The sequence below is a fragment of the Lytechinus variegatus genome, chromosome 1, assembly GCF_018143015.1.
Source record: "Lytechinus variegatus isolate NC3 chromosome 1, Lvar_3.0, whole genome shotgun sequence".
NCBI classification, from domain to species: Eukaryota; Metazoa; Echinodermata; class Echinoidea; order Temnopleuroida; family Toxopneustidae; genus Lytechinus; species Lytechinus variegatus.
The window spans coordinates 84,346,329-84,365,431 of record NC_054740.1 but is presented as its reverse complement, the minus strand read 5'-3'; the positions used below and the strand labels follow the sequence as shown (position 1 = coordinate 84,365,431).

Genomic DNA, 19,103 nt, shown 5'->3' with positions numbered 1-19,103 from the left:
GCATGACAAAACAGGAAGCAATGGGATTTTAACCAGAACAAAAATTTCAATATTTAGATGTGGACCTATGCTATTTTTATGATTAACAACCATTTAAAACTGGCTTACTAGACAGGCACTACACATATTTGATAGAGTGATATTTTGTATTTATGGAAGAATCATTCTGGGAGATGGATGGTTTTCATTAAATTCAGAAATTCAACTGAAAATGTGTGTGTACCATCCTTGTTGTGATGAATTACCAATGTGGAAATGTGCAGTGATAAACATTTAGCAAGTATGATGAAAATATATTTATTTTAAATTTTCTGGAAGCATGATTTGAAAATAATAAATTTTGGCTTTCATTTCACAAGGGTTAGAATTGAAACAAATAGAATAAAGTCATTTGCGTTGAAATCAGAAAGAAGCTAAACAGTGCCTTAAATGTTAGTAAACAAACTAAATTTTAGTAAATGAATTAACCAGTTTCTTTAAGAATAACTAACAATTTTTACTACATCTTTGAAGAAATTGAAAATGTGTTCTCAGATTGCAAAGAATTTTTCCAAGTTTTGATCCTTGAATGTTATCTGTGCTTATGAATGTCAATGTTCCATGTTTGTTTACCTATTTAATCTATATTTCTCTTGCAAATATGAACAGGGCCATGTTACACAAACCTTAATAATTTTTTGCGTTTCATAATACACGGTTCCCAAACATTCATTACCATGAGAGGCTTGCGTGTTGACTTCTTGTTTTTTAAAACATGCAAAAGAGCATAGTCTACGGGTGGGAATTCAATGATAACAAAGTATTTACTGCACTGAACCATGAAGACCAGGGAAGAATAAGGATTAATTAGAACCGCAAGTGAGATCCCAAGAATCTTACAATGGAGTTTATGATAACTTTGAAAGAGAAACACAGTGATTATTTTTTTATGCTGAATACAGTGTGGTATTCCAATCTCTCACGAATTATGCGAAGGAGTGATGGTGATGTCACAATGGTGCAAATTGCGTGCACGTAGTAAGAAATGCTTGAATTTATCATGTAACATATTGTAAAATGGACTACACTGACCATAATGTAAAATCAATTTTCAAGCATTGTATTATGAAATCAAGGTCTTCTGATTTATTTTGGGGTAAATGTAAAGGTTGTTCTCTTGCTCAAGTATAAAAATACACCAATTTCTATTAAACGTTTTGATGATTTGATTTATATTCACAAACAAACCATACACTGATTTTCAGTTTTAACCAATTATCTACAAATTATAATAGTCTTCTTAAATAATTTTTGTTTGATTTATCACACCATGACTGCATGATGTCATTTATGCATGTTTTTTTGCTCACCTCTCATTTTGAAGCATTGTTTTGTCATGACTCTGGAACATTTCTATATTGACCGGGGTTTTGATAGTCTGAGTGCACAACTTTTCCAATTTTTCAGGGATGAAATGAATAGATCTTTCATGATAACTTTCCCCATTTTAGATGTGATAAATAGAGATGGCCATTTGCAGCCTCTCCCTTCTGACCCTGTAATGCTTTTCATAGTAGCCTCTCGATTTTTAAAGGGGTTGTTAAAAATGAATATCCATGCTAGTTTCTCCAATTTGAAAGGGGTTGGGAGAAATTGATACTCATGCTAGTCTCTCCATTATGAATGGGGTTGATAGAAGTGGATATCCATGCTAGTCTCTCTATTTTGAAAGGAATTATTAGAAATGAATATCCATGCTAGTCTCTCCAATTTAGAAGGGGTTATTAGCAATTAATATACATGCTAGTCTCTCTATTTCGAAAGGGGTTTTTAAAAATGGATACCCGTGCTCTTGTAAAAGGGGTTGTTAGAAATGGATACCCATGCTAGTCTCTCCATGTTGAAAGGTATTGTTAGAAATGAATATCCATGCTGGTCTCTCCAATTTAGAAGGGGTTATTAGCAATCCATATACATGCTAGTCCCTCCATTTTGAAAGGGGTTGTTAGAAATGGATATCCATGCTAGTCTCTCCATTTTGAGAAGGGTTTTTAGAAATGGATACCCATGCTAGTCTCTCCATTTTGAAAAGGGTTGTTTGAAATGGATACCCATGCTAGTCTCTCTATTTTGAAAGGGGTTGTTAGAAATTGCTACCCATGCTAGTCTCTCCATTTTGAAAGGGGTTGTTAGAAATGAATATCCATGCTGGTCTCTCCAATTTAGAAGGGGTTATTAGCAATCCATATACATGCTAGTCCCTCCATTTTGAAAGGGGTTGTTAGAAATGGATATCCATGCTAGTCTCTCCATTTTGAGAAGGGTTTTTAGAAATGGATACCCATGCTAGTCTCTCCATTTTGAAAGGTATTGTTAGAAATGAATATCCATGCTAGTCTCTCCAATTTAGAAGGGTTTTTAGAAATGGATACCCATGCTAGTCTCTCCATTTTGAAAAGGGTTGTTTGAAATGGATACCCATGCTAGTCTCTCTATTTTGAAAGGGGTTGTTAGAAATTGCTACCCATGCTAGTCTCTCCATTTTGAAAGGGGTTGTTAGAAATGAATATCCATGCTGGTCTCTCCAATTTAGAAGGGGTTATTAGCAATCCATATACATGCTAGTCCCTCCATTTTGAAAGGGGTTGTTAGAAATGGATATCCATGCTAGTCTCTCCATTTTGAGAAGGGTTTTTAGAAATGGATACCCATGCTAGTCTCTCCATTTTGAAAGGTATTGTTAGAAATGAATATCCATGCTAGTCTCTCCAATTTAGAAGGGGTTATTAGCAATCAATATACATGCTAGTCCCTCCATTTTGAAAGGGGTTGTTAGAAATGGATACCCATGCTAGTCTCTCCATTTTGAAAAGGGTTGTTTGAAATGGATACCCATGCTAGTCTCTCTATTTTGAAAGGGGTTGTTAGAAATTGCTACCCATGCTAGTCTCTCCATTTTGAAAGGGGTTGTTAGAAATGAATATCCATGCTGGTCTATCCAATTTAGAAGGGGTTATTAGCAATCCATATACATGCTAGTCCCTCCATTTGAAAGGGGTTGTTAGAAGTGGATATCCATGCTAGTCTCTCTATTTTGAAAGGAATTATTAGAAATGAATATCCATGCTAGTCTCTCCAATTTAGAAGGGGTTATTAGCAATTAATATACATGCTAGTCTCTCTATTTCGAAAGGGGTTTTTAAAAATGGATACCCGTGCTCTTGTAAAAGGGGTTGTTAGAAATGGATACCCATGCTAGTCTCTCCATGTTGAAAGGTATTGTTAGAAATGAATATCCATGCTGGTCTCTCCAATTTAGAAGGGGTTATTAGCAATCCATATACATGCTAGTCCCTCCATTTTGAAAGGGGTTGTTAGAAATGGATACCCATGCTAGTCTCTCCATTTTGAAAAGGGTTGTTTGAAATGGATACCCATGCTAGTCTCTCTATTTTGAAAGGGGTTGTTAGAAATTGCTACCCATGCTAGTCTCTCCATTTTGAAAGGGGTTGTTAGAAATGAATATCCATGCTGGTCTCTCCAATTTAGAAGGGGTTATTAGCAATCCATATACATGCTAGTCCCTCCATTTTGAAAGGGGTTGTTAGAAATGGATATCCATGCTAGTCTCTCCATTTTGAGAAGGGTTTTTAGAAATGGATACCCATGCTAGTCTCTCCATTTTGAAAGGTATTGTTAGAAATGAATATCCATGCTAGTCTCTCCAATTTAGAAGGGGTTATTAGCAATCAATATACATGCTAGTCCCTCCATTTTGAAAGGGGTTGTTAGAAATGGATACCCATGCTAGTCTCTCCATTTTGAAAAGGGTTGTTTGAAATGGATACCCATGCTAGTTTCTCCCTTTAGAAAGGGGCTGTTAGAAATTGCTACCCATGCTAGTCTCTCCATTTTGAAAGGGGTTGTTAGAAATGGATACCCATGCTAGTCTCTCCATTTTGAAAGGGGTTGTTAGAAATGGATACCCATGCTAGCCTCTCAATTTAGAAAGGGGTTGTTAGAAATTGATACCCTTGCTAGTCTCTCCCTTTAAAAAGGGATTGTTAGAAATGGATACCCATGCTAGTCTCTCCATTTTGAAAAGGGTTGTTTGAAATGGATATCCATGCTAATCTCTCCATTTTGAAAAGGGTTTTTAGAAATGGATACCCATGCTAGTTTTCCATTTTGAAAGGGGTTGTTAGAAATTGATACCCATGCTAGTCTCTCCATTTTGAAAGGGGTTGTTTGAAATGGATATCCATGCAAGTCTCTCCCTTTTGAATGGGGTTGCTAGAAATTGATGCCCATGTTAATCTCTCCATTTTGAAAAGGGTTGTTAGAAATGGATACCCATGCTAGTCTCTCCATTTTGAAAAGGGTTGTTTGAAATGGATGCCCATGCTAATCTCTCCATTTTGAAAAAGGTTTTTAGAAATGAATAAACATGCTAGTCTCTCCATTTTGAAAGGGGTTGTTTGAAATGGATACCCATGCTAGTCTCTCCATTTTGAAAGGGGTTGTTTGAAATGGATATCCATGCAAGTCTCTCCCTTTTGAATGGGGTTGCTAGAAATTGATACCCATGCTTATCTCTCCATTTTGAAAAGGGTTTTTAGAAATGGATACCCATGCTAGTCTCTCCATTTTGAAAAGGGCTGTTTGAAATGGATACCCATGCTAGTCTCTCCATTTTGAAAGGGATTTTTGAAATGGATATCCATGCAAGTCTCTCCCTTTTGAATGGGATTGCTAGAAATTGATACCCATGTTAGACTCTCCATTTTGAAAAGGTTTTTTTTTAGGAAATGATACCCATGCAAGTCTCTCCATTTTGAAAGGGGTCGGTAGAAAGGATATCCATGCTAGTCTCTCCATTTGAAAGGGGTTGAAATTGATACCCATGCTAGTCTCTCCATTTTGAAAGGGGTTGTTAGAAATGGATATCCATGCTAGTCTCTCCATTTTGAAAGGAGTTGCTAGAAATATATATTGTATATTCCCATTATGTGCATGCAACACGATCATCATCATGATTATTATACTTAGATTTATTCTCGAAGTAATTCAAGACAAAAAGGGATTGTTGAACCATAGTAATGATTTTGATAGGATTTTAATTGATAAAGTCGAAATGGATTTTTTTTTTACCTCATAGCTTTTCATTCCACTAGTTCTGTATTGTACACGCCCTTCCTTAATGTAAATAAAATAAAGCTTTAATAGTTGCTTGCTGAGTTTGGCTGTCACTTGTTAGTCATTATACTTGTTTGCTTCATTTTTCTTTCCATATCATTAATTGGAATTTTTCATCCTTTATATGAAAGGTAAGAATTATTTTTAATTGCATTAATTCATATCCATATAGAGCAATGTCTACAGATAGAAATCATTCAATTGTTCCCACTATCCATGTAGTGTGATGTCTTAGATATACGTCATCATGCTACCTGGTCATCCATTTTATCCACTATGGTAGATCGAGGAAGCAATGGGGCACCAAATATCTGAGAATATGATTATTACCAGAAGTAAGTTATGTTAGTATCATATTAAATATAAATTTTATTTTATTTTACTAACCAAAAATCTCTAACCAAAATTTGCCCTGCTTCCAATGTGCCAACTACATACCACAGCTGCCGAGTTTGTCAAACCACTCAATAACACCTCTGCCGCCGAGTATGATGAAACTATTGTCCTTGAATGTGAGCTTTCCAACGAGCTTGTTCCTTGTCAGTGGTATAAGGATGACACGCCTGTCACAATTGGACCAAAGGTAGAGGTCATTGATGATGGAAAGAAGAGGAAGTTGGTTCTCCATGATGTTCGTCCAGAAGATGCAGGGAACTTCCGCTGTGTGGTGGGTGACAAAGAGTCCTCAGCTACACTTGATGTTAAAGGTAATGAGAACATGCTTCTATTCCAACAGTCTGTCTATGATATATTTTGTTTCATAGTTCTTTAACATACCCTTGAAATAAACACATACATTGGTGTTTGAGATTTGTACTCGTTGTTAGAAATACGAAATGAAAATTGGAAAGTAGTAAGCAGACAATCTGAAAATATTTGTGTATTTGTAAAGAAGAAGATGACTTCAGAATGAAACCTAGGGAAGAATGAAGCACGCTTTCCTGTATATTATTCCACCTAAAATAATCATTTGCTCAATATTGTGAAGTTAAATTCAGCTCAACAAAGGTGAATTGAATTGAATTTATTACCAAATATCACTGTCAGGTACAATTACAAGGAATAGTACATCACATATGAACAAAACATTTGGTAATTGGAGCTAACATAATAGCAAGATGCTAATCGAGGTTAGCCCCAAATAATGTCATTATCATAGTTTAAACAATAATTTTAACTGAATCTCAATATTGTACATCAAACTCAGTACTAATTCTACTCATTACTGTTGCTGAAAATTTCGATCATTTTTAGTGAACATATTTACACTATTTTCAAGAAAAAAAATATCTCAATTATTCACAAAATCTTTATATAGAATTATTTGCTTTCAGGCAGTTTTTTACAATACCAGATTAATTATATTCTTCCAGTAGCATTAATTTTAACGATTTGCTAAATATCCTGCGACTGGGGGTATTTCTAACTGACCATAGCTTGAAATTAAGCAATGTGTGTATTGTTGTGCATCAGTTATGAACTCTGAACTATGAACGATAAATAATGTCCACACATTGCTTTAAATGTTTCTGTTATATTGAATGATTGCTGTTCCTTCTTAATGTTTTAGCTTCTGAGATAATGAAGCCTCTAGCGGAAGTCATAGCTCCTGAATTTGCCGAGACTGCCGTGCTAGAGTGTGAGGTCTCCCACCCGAAAACCGAGGCTACCTGGCTTAAGGATGGTCAGCCCATAACACCTGAGGAGCTGGCCAGTAAGAAGTATGAGGTGGTCAGTGATGGACGCAAGAGACGTCTCATTATTCATGATGTTGTCAAGGATGATAACGCTGAGTTCACATGCAAGGTTGGAGACAACCAGACTTCAGCCAATGTCAATGTCAAAGGTAAAACAACTTGGTGTATGGAACAAAACTCTCATCTTTTTATCTCAATTAAAAATATAGTCATTGGCAATTGAAACAGATTACAATATATTATTCTATTCATAAAATATAGAATATTCATTTATTTCTGTTCTTTATGGGTTTTCATTGATGCGTATCAATAAAGTTTCAATAGTTGACAAATAATTGAAATCAGAAGCGCTTTACTACTACAATCATGGATTGATTATGAAATACTTTGTTAATAAACCAGGTAAATCTGTCTTTATTTATTTTTACATTTTCAAAATAAGAATTATATGAATTTGTGTCTATACAAGAACTTATCAAATGAACAAGTAAACAAAAATTACCTCTATTCTGGCTATATATATATACGTATATATATATAGAGAGAGAGAGGGAGATACACAGATACTTCGCAAACATAGAACACAAGATGACACAATGGAAAACACACGTGATTGCAACTTCAGAAACCCCGCACAATGTCCAATTGAAGGAAAATGTCTCACCAAGAGCGTTGTCTACCAAGCCACAGTCACAAGGGAGGACAATAACAGAATTGGAACATATTTTGATCATACCAAGAACACATTCAAAACGAGATATAACAGACACAAAAGCAGCTTCAACAACATGCAGTACAGAAACTCCACGGCCGTCAGCCAATACGTCTGGACATTAATCTGGATGTGCGTGACATACAGTCTTGCAAAGTGTTTGTTGCAGTATCATTTAAATCAATGTGAATTTCACTGATTTGTATTATCACAGTACCATCCATCATCAAACCCTTGGAGGACACCACCACGCCACTTGAGACCACTGTGGTCCTGGAATGTGAGGTGGACAATGAGAAGGCTCCTGTGAAATGGATGAAGAACGGCAAAGAGATCACCAAGATGCCAAAGTACCTCATGGAATCCAAGGGGAAGAAGCGCCGTTTGACCATCTTTGAGACAATACCGGAGGACGAGGGAGAGTATACATGCGTAGTGGGAGACGAATCAACAGTGGCTGTGCTTGCTGTCGAGCGTAAGTTACAACACATTGTTGTGTCATAATGTTTAAAGCTTCTGCTTTCTTGGTCCAAAACGTTGTGGTCTAATTTCCAGACAAGACTGTCTTTCTTACTGAGCTAAAATCTGTATGCTTCATATTTATTTCTCACTGGCACTTGAATTGTTAATTGCCAACTAACCTAAGGATCACTTTACTTAATCGGTCAGTTGATAATTACTGTTTGGTCTAATTAAAGTCAAAGTGAGAAATTAGAAAAATTGGTTGTGAACAAAATGTATTAGACCACATAAGTTTTCTAAATGATTGAATTGGACTAAGTGATGTTAGACCATGTAAGAGCATATTCCTTGAAGGCGTGAGTCTTGTGGAATCGATTCGACTGCATACTTCACTATGTAGTGATCCTGAAATACTAATATTCTATTTGTAAGAGATACGCTTTCCGAAATTCTATGATATTCGTTTGTAACTTAAAGGAAACAAATACCTTTTAATCTTTATTGATTTATCAATAGGTTTAGATTTTCAAAAACTTTTAATGCATTAATTTAACAATGTAAATAATGCATTCAACCATTCATATCCATTTACTATCAGGTATTTTGAATGATAGCTACAATAACACACAATATTCTTACATAATGTATATGTGATTCTATTTTGTTTTATGTTTGTAGTTGTGAATGTTACACTCCTCTTGAACTATTCTTGTTTCTTTCTTGATTTTTTACATTCACCTATAATTTTGTGAATAGCCAGTCTATATTAAAATCATCATCATTATTATTTTCACCATCATCAATATCTTCATTACAACTTCATTATAATTTAGCTGCCCCCATCGAGTTCCTGTCTGAAATACAACCCTTCCAAGCTGTCGAGGATGAGTCTGCTGTCTTCACCTGTGAGATCTCAGATGAGAATGCAGAAGTCACCTGGCTGAAGAACGGTGAGGAGATCAAACCTGATGATGAGAAGTATGAGTTTGTTATCAGTGGAAAGAAACGCGGTCTTAAGATCAAATCAACCGATGTATCTGACAATGCAGAATTCACCTGCAAGACAAAGGATAAAACGTCATCTGCTTCCCTCACTGTAACTGGTAAGTACTAATTTTAATTGCTTCTCTTCTTTGTGCCTGTACCCCCTGACCTGACTGTCCATTGCACATTCATTCACTCTTTGAAATTCACATTTCCCAAAGGGTTATTATGCACACCTTGATGGTGAGAAAATCATTATCCAATATCTCATTATTATTTCGTATCATTATCATTGGTTCTGTTCTATGTTGATTGTTCGCAAATAGAATAAATGATGCATTTAAAAGCAGAAAAAAGAATAAGTATTTATTATCAATATCACACTGCTTTAATGTTATCATCTTTTTTATAAAGTACATTGATGAGTCTCTTTATTACTGTTTTTCAAATGTTGATTGTTCGCAAATGGAATAAATGATGCACTTAAAAGCAGAAAAAAGAATAAGTATTTATTATCAATGTCACACTGCTTGAATGTTATTGTCTTTTATATAAATTACATTGATGAGTCTCTTTATTACTGTTTTTCAAATAGTAGTATATTTTGAAACTCATCTTTTTTTTTGTTCAACGGACCCAAAACTCTAATAAAAGAAAAATATAACTCATGAGATGAATTTATAGTTTCAAACATTATAGAATTTGGAATGAATCTTTAGTACTTAATACTCCACATTGATTAATTCCTTATTTTATGTTTGCCTATGAAATATACAAGGTTTTTCCCCCAGCCGTTAATTGTTAATTATACACCTCCAATGCCCAATGCACAACCAGACATTTTGATTTGATGATGATCTCCCAATCATCACTTCCACTTGCATTTTGCTCATCTCACCCCTCGCCTTGATAGAGCACATACCCACCATATCCCATACCCTCAAAGACGTTAAGATTGAAGAAGGATCCAGTGAAGTAGTCTTTGAATGCGAGACCGACGTGGAGACCGCAGATGTTGCTTGGTTGCACAAGGGCAAAAAGATTGTTGAAGATGAATCCAAGTTTTCCATTAAGCACAAAGGCCGACGGCATTCCTTGATTGTGAAGGATGTGTCGGTGGAAGATGCAGGAGAGTTTACTTGCCGTATTGGAGAACATGAAACCATAGCTGAACTTTTCGTGGAAGGTACACAGGAAATGGAGAGTGGCCGCATGTAATAATGCTTAGCATAGATGAAGATGTATCTGCGCTTTGTAGAATTACAAAAAAAATGTCTTCTGATTTGAGTGAATCCCCAGAAAAATAACGGACTGTATGTTTCTCCAACTCAAGAAATCAGTACTTGACTTGCTTCCTAAGACAGCACTTCTTGCCCTATTGCTATGTTTGTGCATGTATACTTTACTATTGCATTTTTTGTCATTGTCCTACTATTCATTGGTATTGCAGGCACAGAACAAAACTTACCTCGAGCAAAAATGGAGGAGAAACCTTATATGCCATAATGCTACAAAAAAGAAGACTACAGCTGGCTTGTTGTGTTTGTAAATGAAAACATTGTGCTCTCATATGTACATTGCTATCAACTGTCATACTCATCCTGTACATTTATCTCAACAGTTTAATATACAATGTAAAGTTTACAATTGTGTATACTTTACCTTATTAGCTGCTTCCTATATGCTAGTCATTTTATTTTGCTTTTTGTTTTTTGCTTTAGACCAGAAGATTGATAGTTCAATGTGTTTTTGGTTATTCTTGTTGGGTGTTTTTACACTATTGCCATGGTTGCAGACCTTGAAATGTTATATTTACATCAAGCATGGATAATATACGATGAAAGATAGCTGAATATATCTTCTTTTAAAGGACAAGTCCACCCAAACAAAAAGTTGATTCGAATAAAAAGAGAAAATCCAACAAGCATAACACTGAAAATTTCATCAAAATCGGATGTAAAATAAGAAAGTTATGACATTTTAAAGTTTCACCTAATTTCACAAAACAGTTATGTTCACATATTATGTAAATGTTACAGTTACTTTTATATATCAACCTCTGATATGTGTGTAGGGCCATCTGTAAATGGCCCGGTATTGAGTCTGTGACAGTTAAACTTTAGATTGGCAGATATGTTTAACCATTAATACTATCCAAATCGCGTTTATAGAGAAACCAGTCGAGTTCCTCGCGCCTCTTCCGACAGAGCAATCCGCCATCCCTGGAGATGAGATCACCTTTGAGGTTGAACTTTCCAAGGACACAGAGGATGTGTTCTGGCTCAAAGATGGCAAGAAGATCAAGCCAGGTGACAATGTCAAGATCGTCAAGGATGGCAAGAAGCATAAACTGATCATCAAAAAGGTTGACTTTGATGATGATGCAGTCTACAGCTTCAACGCTGGAGATCAGAAGTGTGATTGCAACCTTAAAGTCTCAGGTAAGTCAACACTATTCACATTGCACATATAAAGAATATATATTTTCATTATTATCATTAAAGATATATACCTGACATCAGGGGTGATGCCAGGATATTTTGATAGAAAAATAAGGGGATTTAAGAGTTCCTTGCCCCAGTCCTCCCTCTTTATACTTTTATTTTCTAGTTCTTCATTTCCTCCCTCTTTTCACATTTTTTCTTTTATTTTCACTGTGTGAAAAACCACAAGAAATGGTGGCCAACACCCCCTCCCACCCCCTGCCTGACGTGTATGTATTTTCAATGCTTACCTACGAATATGTGGCTTCTCTTATTTGAAACGCGGATGTTTTAGATATGTGACATACCAGTTTCACCTCTGCCCTCAAACATACATGCATTAAAACATTGTTCTTTCTTTTTTTCCTTTTTCTAATGCCACATTTTACAGCTCCTCCGAAGATCAATGTGGATCCTAAACTGACAAATATTAGCGTTAAGGCTGGCACAAAGATTGCTATCGAAGCAACAGTCACTGGTTCACCCGCTGCTGTGACAACATGGTCAAAGGGCGACACACCAATCGAATCCACCAAGAGATTTAAGATCGAAGCAGGGAAAGGACCCAAGGCTTCGATCAGACTGACCATTGACAAGACAGAGAGGTCAGATCTTGGAACCTACACACTGACTGCAGCCAATGACTTAGGAACAGATACTGCAATCATTGCTATTATAGTCCTTGGTAAGATTTCATTTATGTTATTGATATGTTGAAAAAGTCAACTATTTGACATGTTCTCATCTGATCTCATGTTCTCATCTGATCTGACACATTTCCATCATTTATATTATTGATATGTTGAAAAAGCTGTTATCTTAACTATATACCAAAAAATGATGGAAATGTGTCAGATCAGATGAGAACATGATGATAAGAAATATTTGATAGCAATGTTTTTAGATTTGAAAAAGGCTTTCGATACAGTTGATCACGCTATTTTATTGAAAAAACTCGAACTGTATGGCATAAGAGGTAATGTACTTAAATTATTTAAAAGTTATCTATCTAACAGAAAACAATATGTTGAAATATCCAAATGCAAATCACAGCTTCAGATTATCTCATGTGGGGTTCCTCAAGGTTCTATTTTAGGACCGCTGTTGTTTCTCCTCTTCATTAATGATCTTAGTAAAGTATCCAACTTGTTACATTGTATTATGTTTGCTGACGACACTAGTCTGTTTTTATCTCACACAAACTATCATGTTTTACACAATTTATTCAATTCTGAACTTGAATTAATATCTGAGTGGTTTTATGCAAACAGAATGATAATTAATCTTGCCAAAACCAATTATATGATATTTAGTAATTTATGTTTACCAGATAGTCTTTCAATTAGAATGTGCAATACAGATATTAAGTGTGTATCGTCAGTAAAATTTTTAGGAATAACAATAGATAATAAATTTACATGGAAAAATCATATTGATAATCTGTGCAATAAGCTTGCCAAAAATATAGGGATTATGTATAGATTAAGATCATTTCCCAAGGAGATATTAAAACTGATGTATTATGCTATTATATATCCATACCTCAATTATGGTATTCTAGCCTGGGGAAGTGCAAGTAGCATTCACATTTATAGATTATATATTTTACAAAAACGTGCAATAAGAATTATGTCTCATGCTCCTTATCTTGCCCATACGAATCCTCTATTTGTCGAATTGAATGTATTAAAATTTTGTGATATTCATGCATTTCAAATTCTTATATTTATGTATTTATGTAACAATAACCTCTTGCCAGATTATATCAAAACATTTTTTAAGTTCAATAGTGATTTCCATGGATACAACACAAGAAATGCAAAGGATTTTCATCTACCTAAGCCAAGACTCTCATCTTTTAAAAACTCAATTTTATTTCAAGGACCACAACTATGGAATTCTGTTTCTGTAGATATCAGGCAATCAGTTTCATTAAATGTTTTAAAGTCAAAATCAAGGCAAATTATTTTAAATAGTTATTCATAAAGTTTGTTTGTATAAATTTAATTTAGGCATATTAGGCAACCCCCCCCTTTTATGTTGTAGTTTAGTGATTTTTTTTTCTTTGTTATTAAAGTCTTTGATTATTATGTTATAGGGTCAGCTAATCACAAGGCTCGTTCCTTTCTTGCTGTCCCTCTCATCATCAATCCAATGTTTATTTCTATTTGTTGTTGTTTTTCTATTTTGTTAATACGATTCTTTGTATATGTTGTGTTTTTGTATGGATTTTTATGAGAAAATAAATTGAAATTGAAAAAAAAAAATTGAACATGTCAAATAGTTGACTTGATTACAAAGAAAATACTTTGATGTGCATTGAAAGCCAAGGGTGTTTTTTGTAAATGTTTCATTATGAAAATATTCCTAATAAATATTCACATGGAATCCTTTTTAAAATTTCTATATTGCTTAACACAATATTAATTTCTTTCTGAACTTACTAGATAAACCACAACCACCAACCAACCTGTCCATAACAGAGACCACGCCTGAATCTGTAACGCTGGTTTGGACTGCACCAGAAGATGACGGCGGCAGTCCAGTCATTGATTACATCATTGAAAAGCGGGACATGAAAAGAAACACATGGACTAAGGTTGACTCCACATCTGAACTTACATGCAGGGTCCCTAAGCTTGTGGAAGGCAATGAGTACCTGTTCCGTGTCAGTGCCAGGAACGAGTTGGGAACCAGTGAACCAATTACGACCTCAGAACCAGTTACTGCTAAGTATCAGTTTGGTAAGTCAGGTTTCTATCAAATGGGTAACCTTTCATCGGATAATTGAAGGTGATGATATCAATCATGTAAGGGAAAGGTTTTTAGCTCATCCGGCCCAAAGGGCAAGATGAGCTTATGCCGTGGCATCCGTCGCCTGTCGTCCGTCCACAATTTCAAAATGCTACTTCTTCGCCATTTCAAGTCCGATTTCAATTCAGTTTGCTTTATATGATAGCACTAGGTGGGGGATTTAAAACTTCTACACAGTATTTTGAAATTCATTAAATATGCTAATTTATGCGCCATTTTCAAAAATCACCAAAAATATGCTTCTTCTTCTTTATTTGTTGACCGATTTTGAATTTTTTGCTTCCATCTGGTAGAGCTTTATGAGGTTCACCCAACTTTTTTCACAGAATTTTGAAATTTTGACCAGAACAATTTTTATGCTAATTAATGCAAAATTAATTATTGCAAATTTTCAAGAATTCACATAAAATGCTTATTCTTCTTCTTTATTTGTTGACCGATTTGATTTTTTTTTATTCCATCTGGTAGAGCTTCATGAGGTTCACGAATTTCTACACAGATTTTCGAAATTTTGACTAGAACAGTTTTTATTCTAATTTATCCATATTTTAAATAATTCACATAAAATGCTTTTTCTTCTTTAATTGTTGACCAATTTTGATTTATTTTTCTTTCATCTGGTAGAACTTCATGAGGTTCACCATACTTTTACACAGAATTTTGAAATTTTCAGTAGAAAATTATTTATGCTAATTTATGGAAAATGTATTCAGAAATCACAGAAAATGCCTCTTCTTTATTTGTAGACCGATTTTGATGTTTTTTCTTCCACCTCGTAGAACTTCATGATGTTCACCAAACTTCTACACATGATTTTGAAATTTTCAGTAGAAAATTATTTATGCAAAATTTACTCATAAATCACAAAAAATGCCTCTTCTTTTTCTTTATTTGTTGACAGATTTTTTTTCTTCCATCTGGTAGAGCTGCATGAGGTTTACCAAACTTGTACACAAAATTTTGAAATTTTGTCTGGAAAATTATTTATGCTAATTCATTCAAAATTTATTCATAAATCACAAAAAATGTTTTTTCTTCTTCATTTGTTGATCAATTTCAATTTAGTTTGCTTTATATGATAGCTCGAGGTAGTGATACAAAATTTCAACACAGAATTTTGAAATTCATTAAATATGCTAATTAATTTATGTATTTTCAAAACTCACAAAAATTACTTATTTATTTGTTGATTGATTTTGATTCTTTTTGTTCCATCTGAGAGCTACATGAGGTTTACCAAGGTTCTACACAGAGTTAAGAAATTTTGACTAGAAAGTTATTTATGTTTAATTTATATGAAATTTATTCATAGATCACAAAAATAATGCTTCTATGTCATTTCTTCATCAATTTTAATTCTATATCCTCAATTTATGTCACCAATATAATTCTCTACAGTGTCAACTGGGCTGAAATTAAAATTGTGTTAATTTTTTTTGCGAGATGCCGGATGAGCTCCACATCATTGAATGTGCTAATTTGGAAGTGAAATAGTAATCGAAAAGTAAAAATTAACTTGAAATCTTTCACCAGGTTGCTATCTATCATTTAGCATGTGAATTTTAATTTATCAATAAAAAAAACACTTAAGAAAACTGTCATTTCATTGACAAATTGATACATTGGACATACATCTAATATATGGATACATATATGTAGCTTATCATTTTCATCACTTAATAAACAATTCCTGTTTTTTTTCATTCAGACGTGCCACATGCTCCAGGCAAACCAGAGACATCAGATGTCATTCAGACAGAGATTACAATAACATGGACCCCACCTGACTTCAATGGTGGCAGCGAGATCACTGGCTACATCATTGAAAGGAAAGAAGCAGATAAGACACGATGGGTGAAGATCACTAAGGAATCTGTCACTGAACTGACCTTCCGTGCCAAAGACTTAATCGAAGGAACCAGCTATGAGTTTAGAGTGTATGCCATTAACAAGGCTGGTACAAGCAAGCCAAGTGAGCCATCAACACCTACCAAGGCTAAGGCTCCTTATGGTAAGACAAAAGAATTGTAATTTTAGCCCAAGAACCCTGCTACTTGACAGATTAAAGCTGATTATTCTTCATGAAAATAAGTCTTAATGTAGAGTTATGTGTAGTACTTAAAAATGTATTCCTCTGAGAGCGACTTGATGAAGCATTAAGCATTCGAACACATACGTAGTCTTGCAAATATGAATATACAAGGTCACCTATAATGTTAACAATTTGGAATCACAGATATTTTTGGTATTTTTTTTTAAAAGTGTGGTTTGACAATCAATGTAAGATCACAACAAATAATAGGTTGAATTGTAGAACCATACAATTTTGATATAGGGGAGGGCAGGGTAAGTTGTGACACTTTTTGCATTTTGCATGTTAGAATTGATATGACTAGTAGTATTGTAGAAATAAGTACCTTACCTTTAAATTTGATTCTTGGGAAATATTTTTCACCTATATATAACTTTTTACCCCCACACTGAAAGTCATTGTGACCTTTGAAAAAACGATGTCAAATGGCTCAACTTGCCCCATCTGTGGGGTAAGTTGTGCCACTGTCTGAGGTAAGTTGAGCCACAAAAACTATGTACAAAATGTATGCCGAAAGAACCAGGATGTCAATTTTTCATTTAAAGTCTATTTACTTGCTAATTCTTTATAAATATTAACATCTTCTAAAATTAAAAAAAAACTGACATGTGAATTTGCTCCTTTCTGCCTGCATATCAATGGCTTTTTACATTTTTAGAATTTTTTATTATACATCACCATAAGAATTACCATGGCTCAACTTGCCCCATGTTCATTTGGCTTAAATTACCCCAGTCCAAACTTATTGCGATATTTTCACATCCACACATTTCTTATGCATTCATCATGTTAAAGGCTATGACAAGAATGAGAATCCATACCTGGACTAACAAAATTGTTCTTATTTCTTTAATATATCTAAAGACGTGTGTGTGTAAAAAGCACTTATTTATTTCACACCCTTTTTTTACTTTTTTGGCTGAAATTTGTATTTTTCCCTCTAAAAAAGTACTTTTTGTTTCAAAGTTGAAAACAATGTGGTGGGGTTAAGGGTTATGCAATGGGTCATCAATACATGACACCACCACAATGTCTGACTCATTCATTATTAGCCTGGGGGTGGTGGCTCAACTTGCCCCTATGCTCAACTTACCCCGCCTTCCCCTACCTATTCTTTGCATCATCTGTGTTGTAATCATGTAGATGTGCCAGGAGCTCCTGAAAAACCATCCTGTGAGAACATCAACAAGACTACCATCACAGTGTCCTGGACCCCTCCAGAGGATGATGGTGGCTCTCCCATCACTGGTTATATCATTGAGCGATGTGATGTCTCCAGAGGTCGCTGGGTTAAATGTAACCGTGACAAAGTCACTGAACTTACCTTCACTGTCTCTGATCTGACAGATGGTGGACAATATCAGTTCAGGGTGTCTGCAGAGAATGCTGCAGGAGTTGGAAAACCAAGCCCTGTTTCTGATACTTTCACAGCAAAGCTACCATTTGGTAAGTATGAAAACAGTAGAGCAAAATCATTATTCTTCTTATTTGTCAAGTTCCTGGTGAAATAAATAAATTAATAATGAGTATGGATATCATAATCGTTTTTCACTTGCAAGCATGAAAACAAAATTTCACTCCACTATGACACACAAGAAGCATCACTAGAATTCATTCATTCAAGGAGTTTTAATCTATGCTTTGCACTATGCTTCAACACACAGAATTGTGTAATAATCAATATTTCGTCCATTTATAGATGCTCCTGGAGCCCCAGGTAAGCCGCAGGTCACCGAGTACAACATTACCAAGATGACAATCACTTGGACTCCTCCTGAATCAGATGGTGGTAGCCCAATTACAGGATACATTGTCGAACGGAAAGAGAAGACTTCATCTCGTTGGGTCCGTGTCACAAAGGAGACAGTTACTGAGACGACGCTTACAGTAACTGGTTTGACTGAGGGTTCCGAGTACCAGTTCAGAATCATTGCTGAGAACTTAGCAGGTCCTGGACCAGCTAGTGAGCCATCCGATCTGCAGAAGGCCAAGTTGCCATTTGGTGAGTCTTCTTAGTTCTGTTGCAGATGTTGGAAGTCATGTGATTTCATGCTATACCGTTGCTCATTACTTTTTGCACATTGCTCTTAATCTAGAAAGGATAGAAAACAATCAGTGCATATCCCACATGCATCAATTACCTTCTGATTAACTTGATGCTAATCAATATTTTTTTAAAGCCCTTAAGGCGAATGTACTTAATATTTTTGTTCCAATTTTTGTATTTTTTTCATTATTGGTTCCCAATTCTGGAATGATTATAACTTCTAAACATCTTCATCCTCATCTCCAGATGTTCCCTCTGCACCTGGAAAGCCGGACATCACTTCTATTAACAAGACAGAGATGGAGCTAACCTGGACTGTACCAGAATCTGATGGTGGCAGTCCAATCACTGGTTATACCATTGAGAAGAAGGAGAAGACTGGAAAATGGACAAAGGCTATCAAAACTGTGGTAACCGAGACAACAACTACTGTAACGAACTTGATTGAGAAGAAGGAATACCAATTTAGGGTTGCAGCCATTAATCTTGCTGGAACTGGTCCATTCAGTGAACCCTCAGACAACAAAATGGCCAAAGCACCTTATGGTGAGAACAATTTTTTCTTTCTATGAGCCTGAAAATTATACATTCAGTCATTGAAGCAGTTCATATGGTGACTTAAATTTATTTGCACATT

At 35.1% G+C, this 19,103-nt stretch overlaps 1 protein-coding gene across 1 annotated transcript in view; it reads left to right on the top strand.

Moving 5' to 3' along the window:
• LOC121432071 (titin-like) overlaps positions 1 to 19,103 on the top strand; it is a 129,643-nt gene that overhangs the window by 5,698 nt on the left and 104,842 nt on the right. Inside the window, 11 exon segments of the mRNA XM_041629916.1 lie at positions 5,619 to 5,882; positions 6,746 to 7,021; positions 7,799 to 8,059; positions 8,880 to 9,149; positions 11,202 to 11,471; positions 11,905 to 12,198; positions 13,961 to 14,257; positions 16,036 to 16,338; positions 17,563 to 17,865; positions 18,119 to 18,421; positions 18,713 to 19,012. Coding sequence (XP_041485850.1) covers positions 5,619 to 5,882; positions 6,746 to 7,021; positions 7,799 to 8,059; positions 8,880 to 9,149; positions 11,202 to 11,471; positions 11,905 to 12,198; positions 13,961 to 14,257; positions 16,036 to 16,338; positions 17,563 to 17,865; positions 18,119 to 18,421; positions 18,713 to 19,012 — 3,141 coding nt within the window.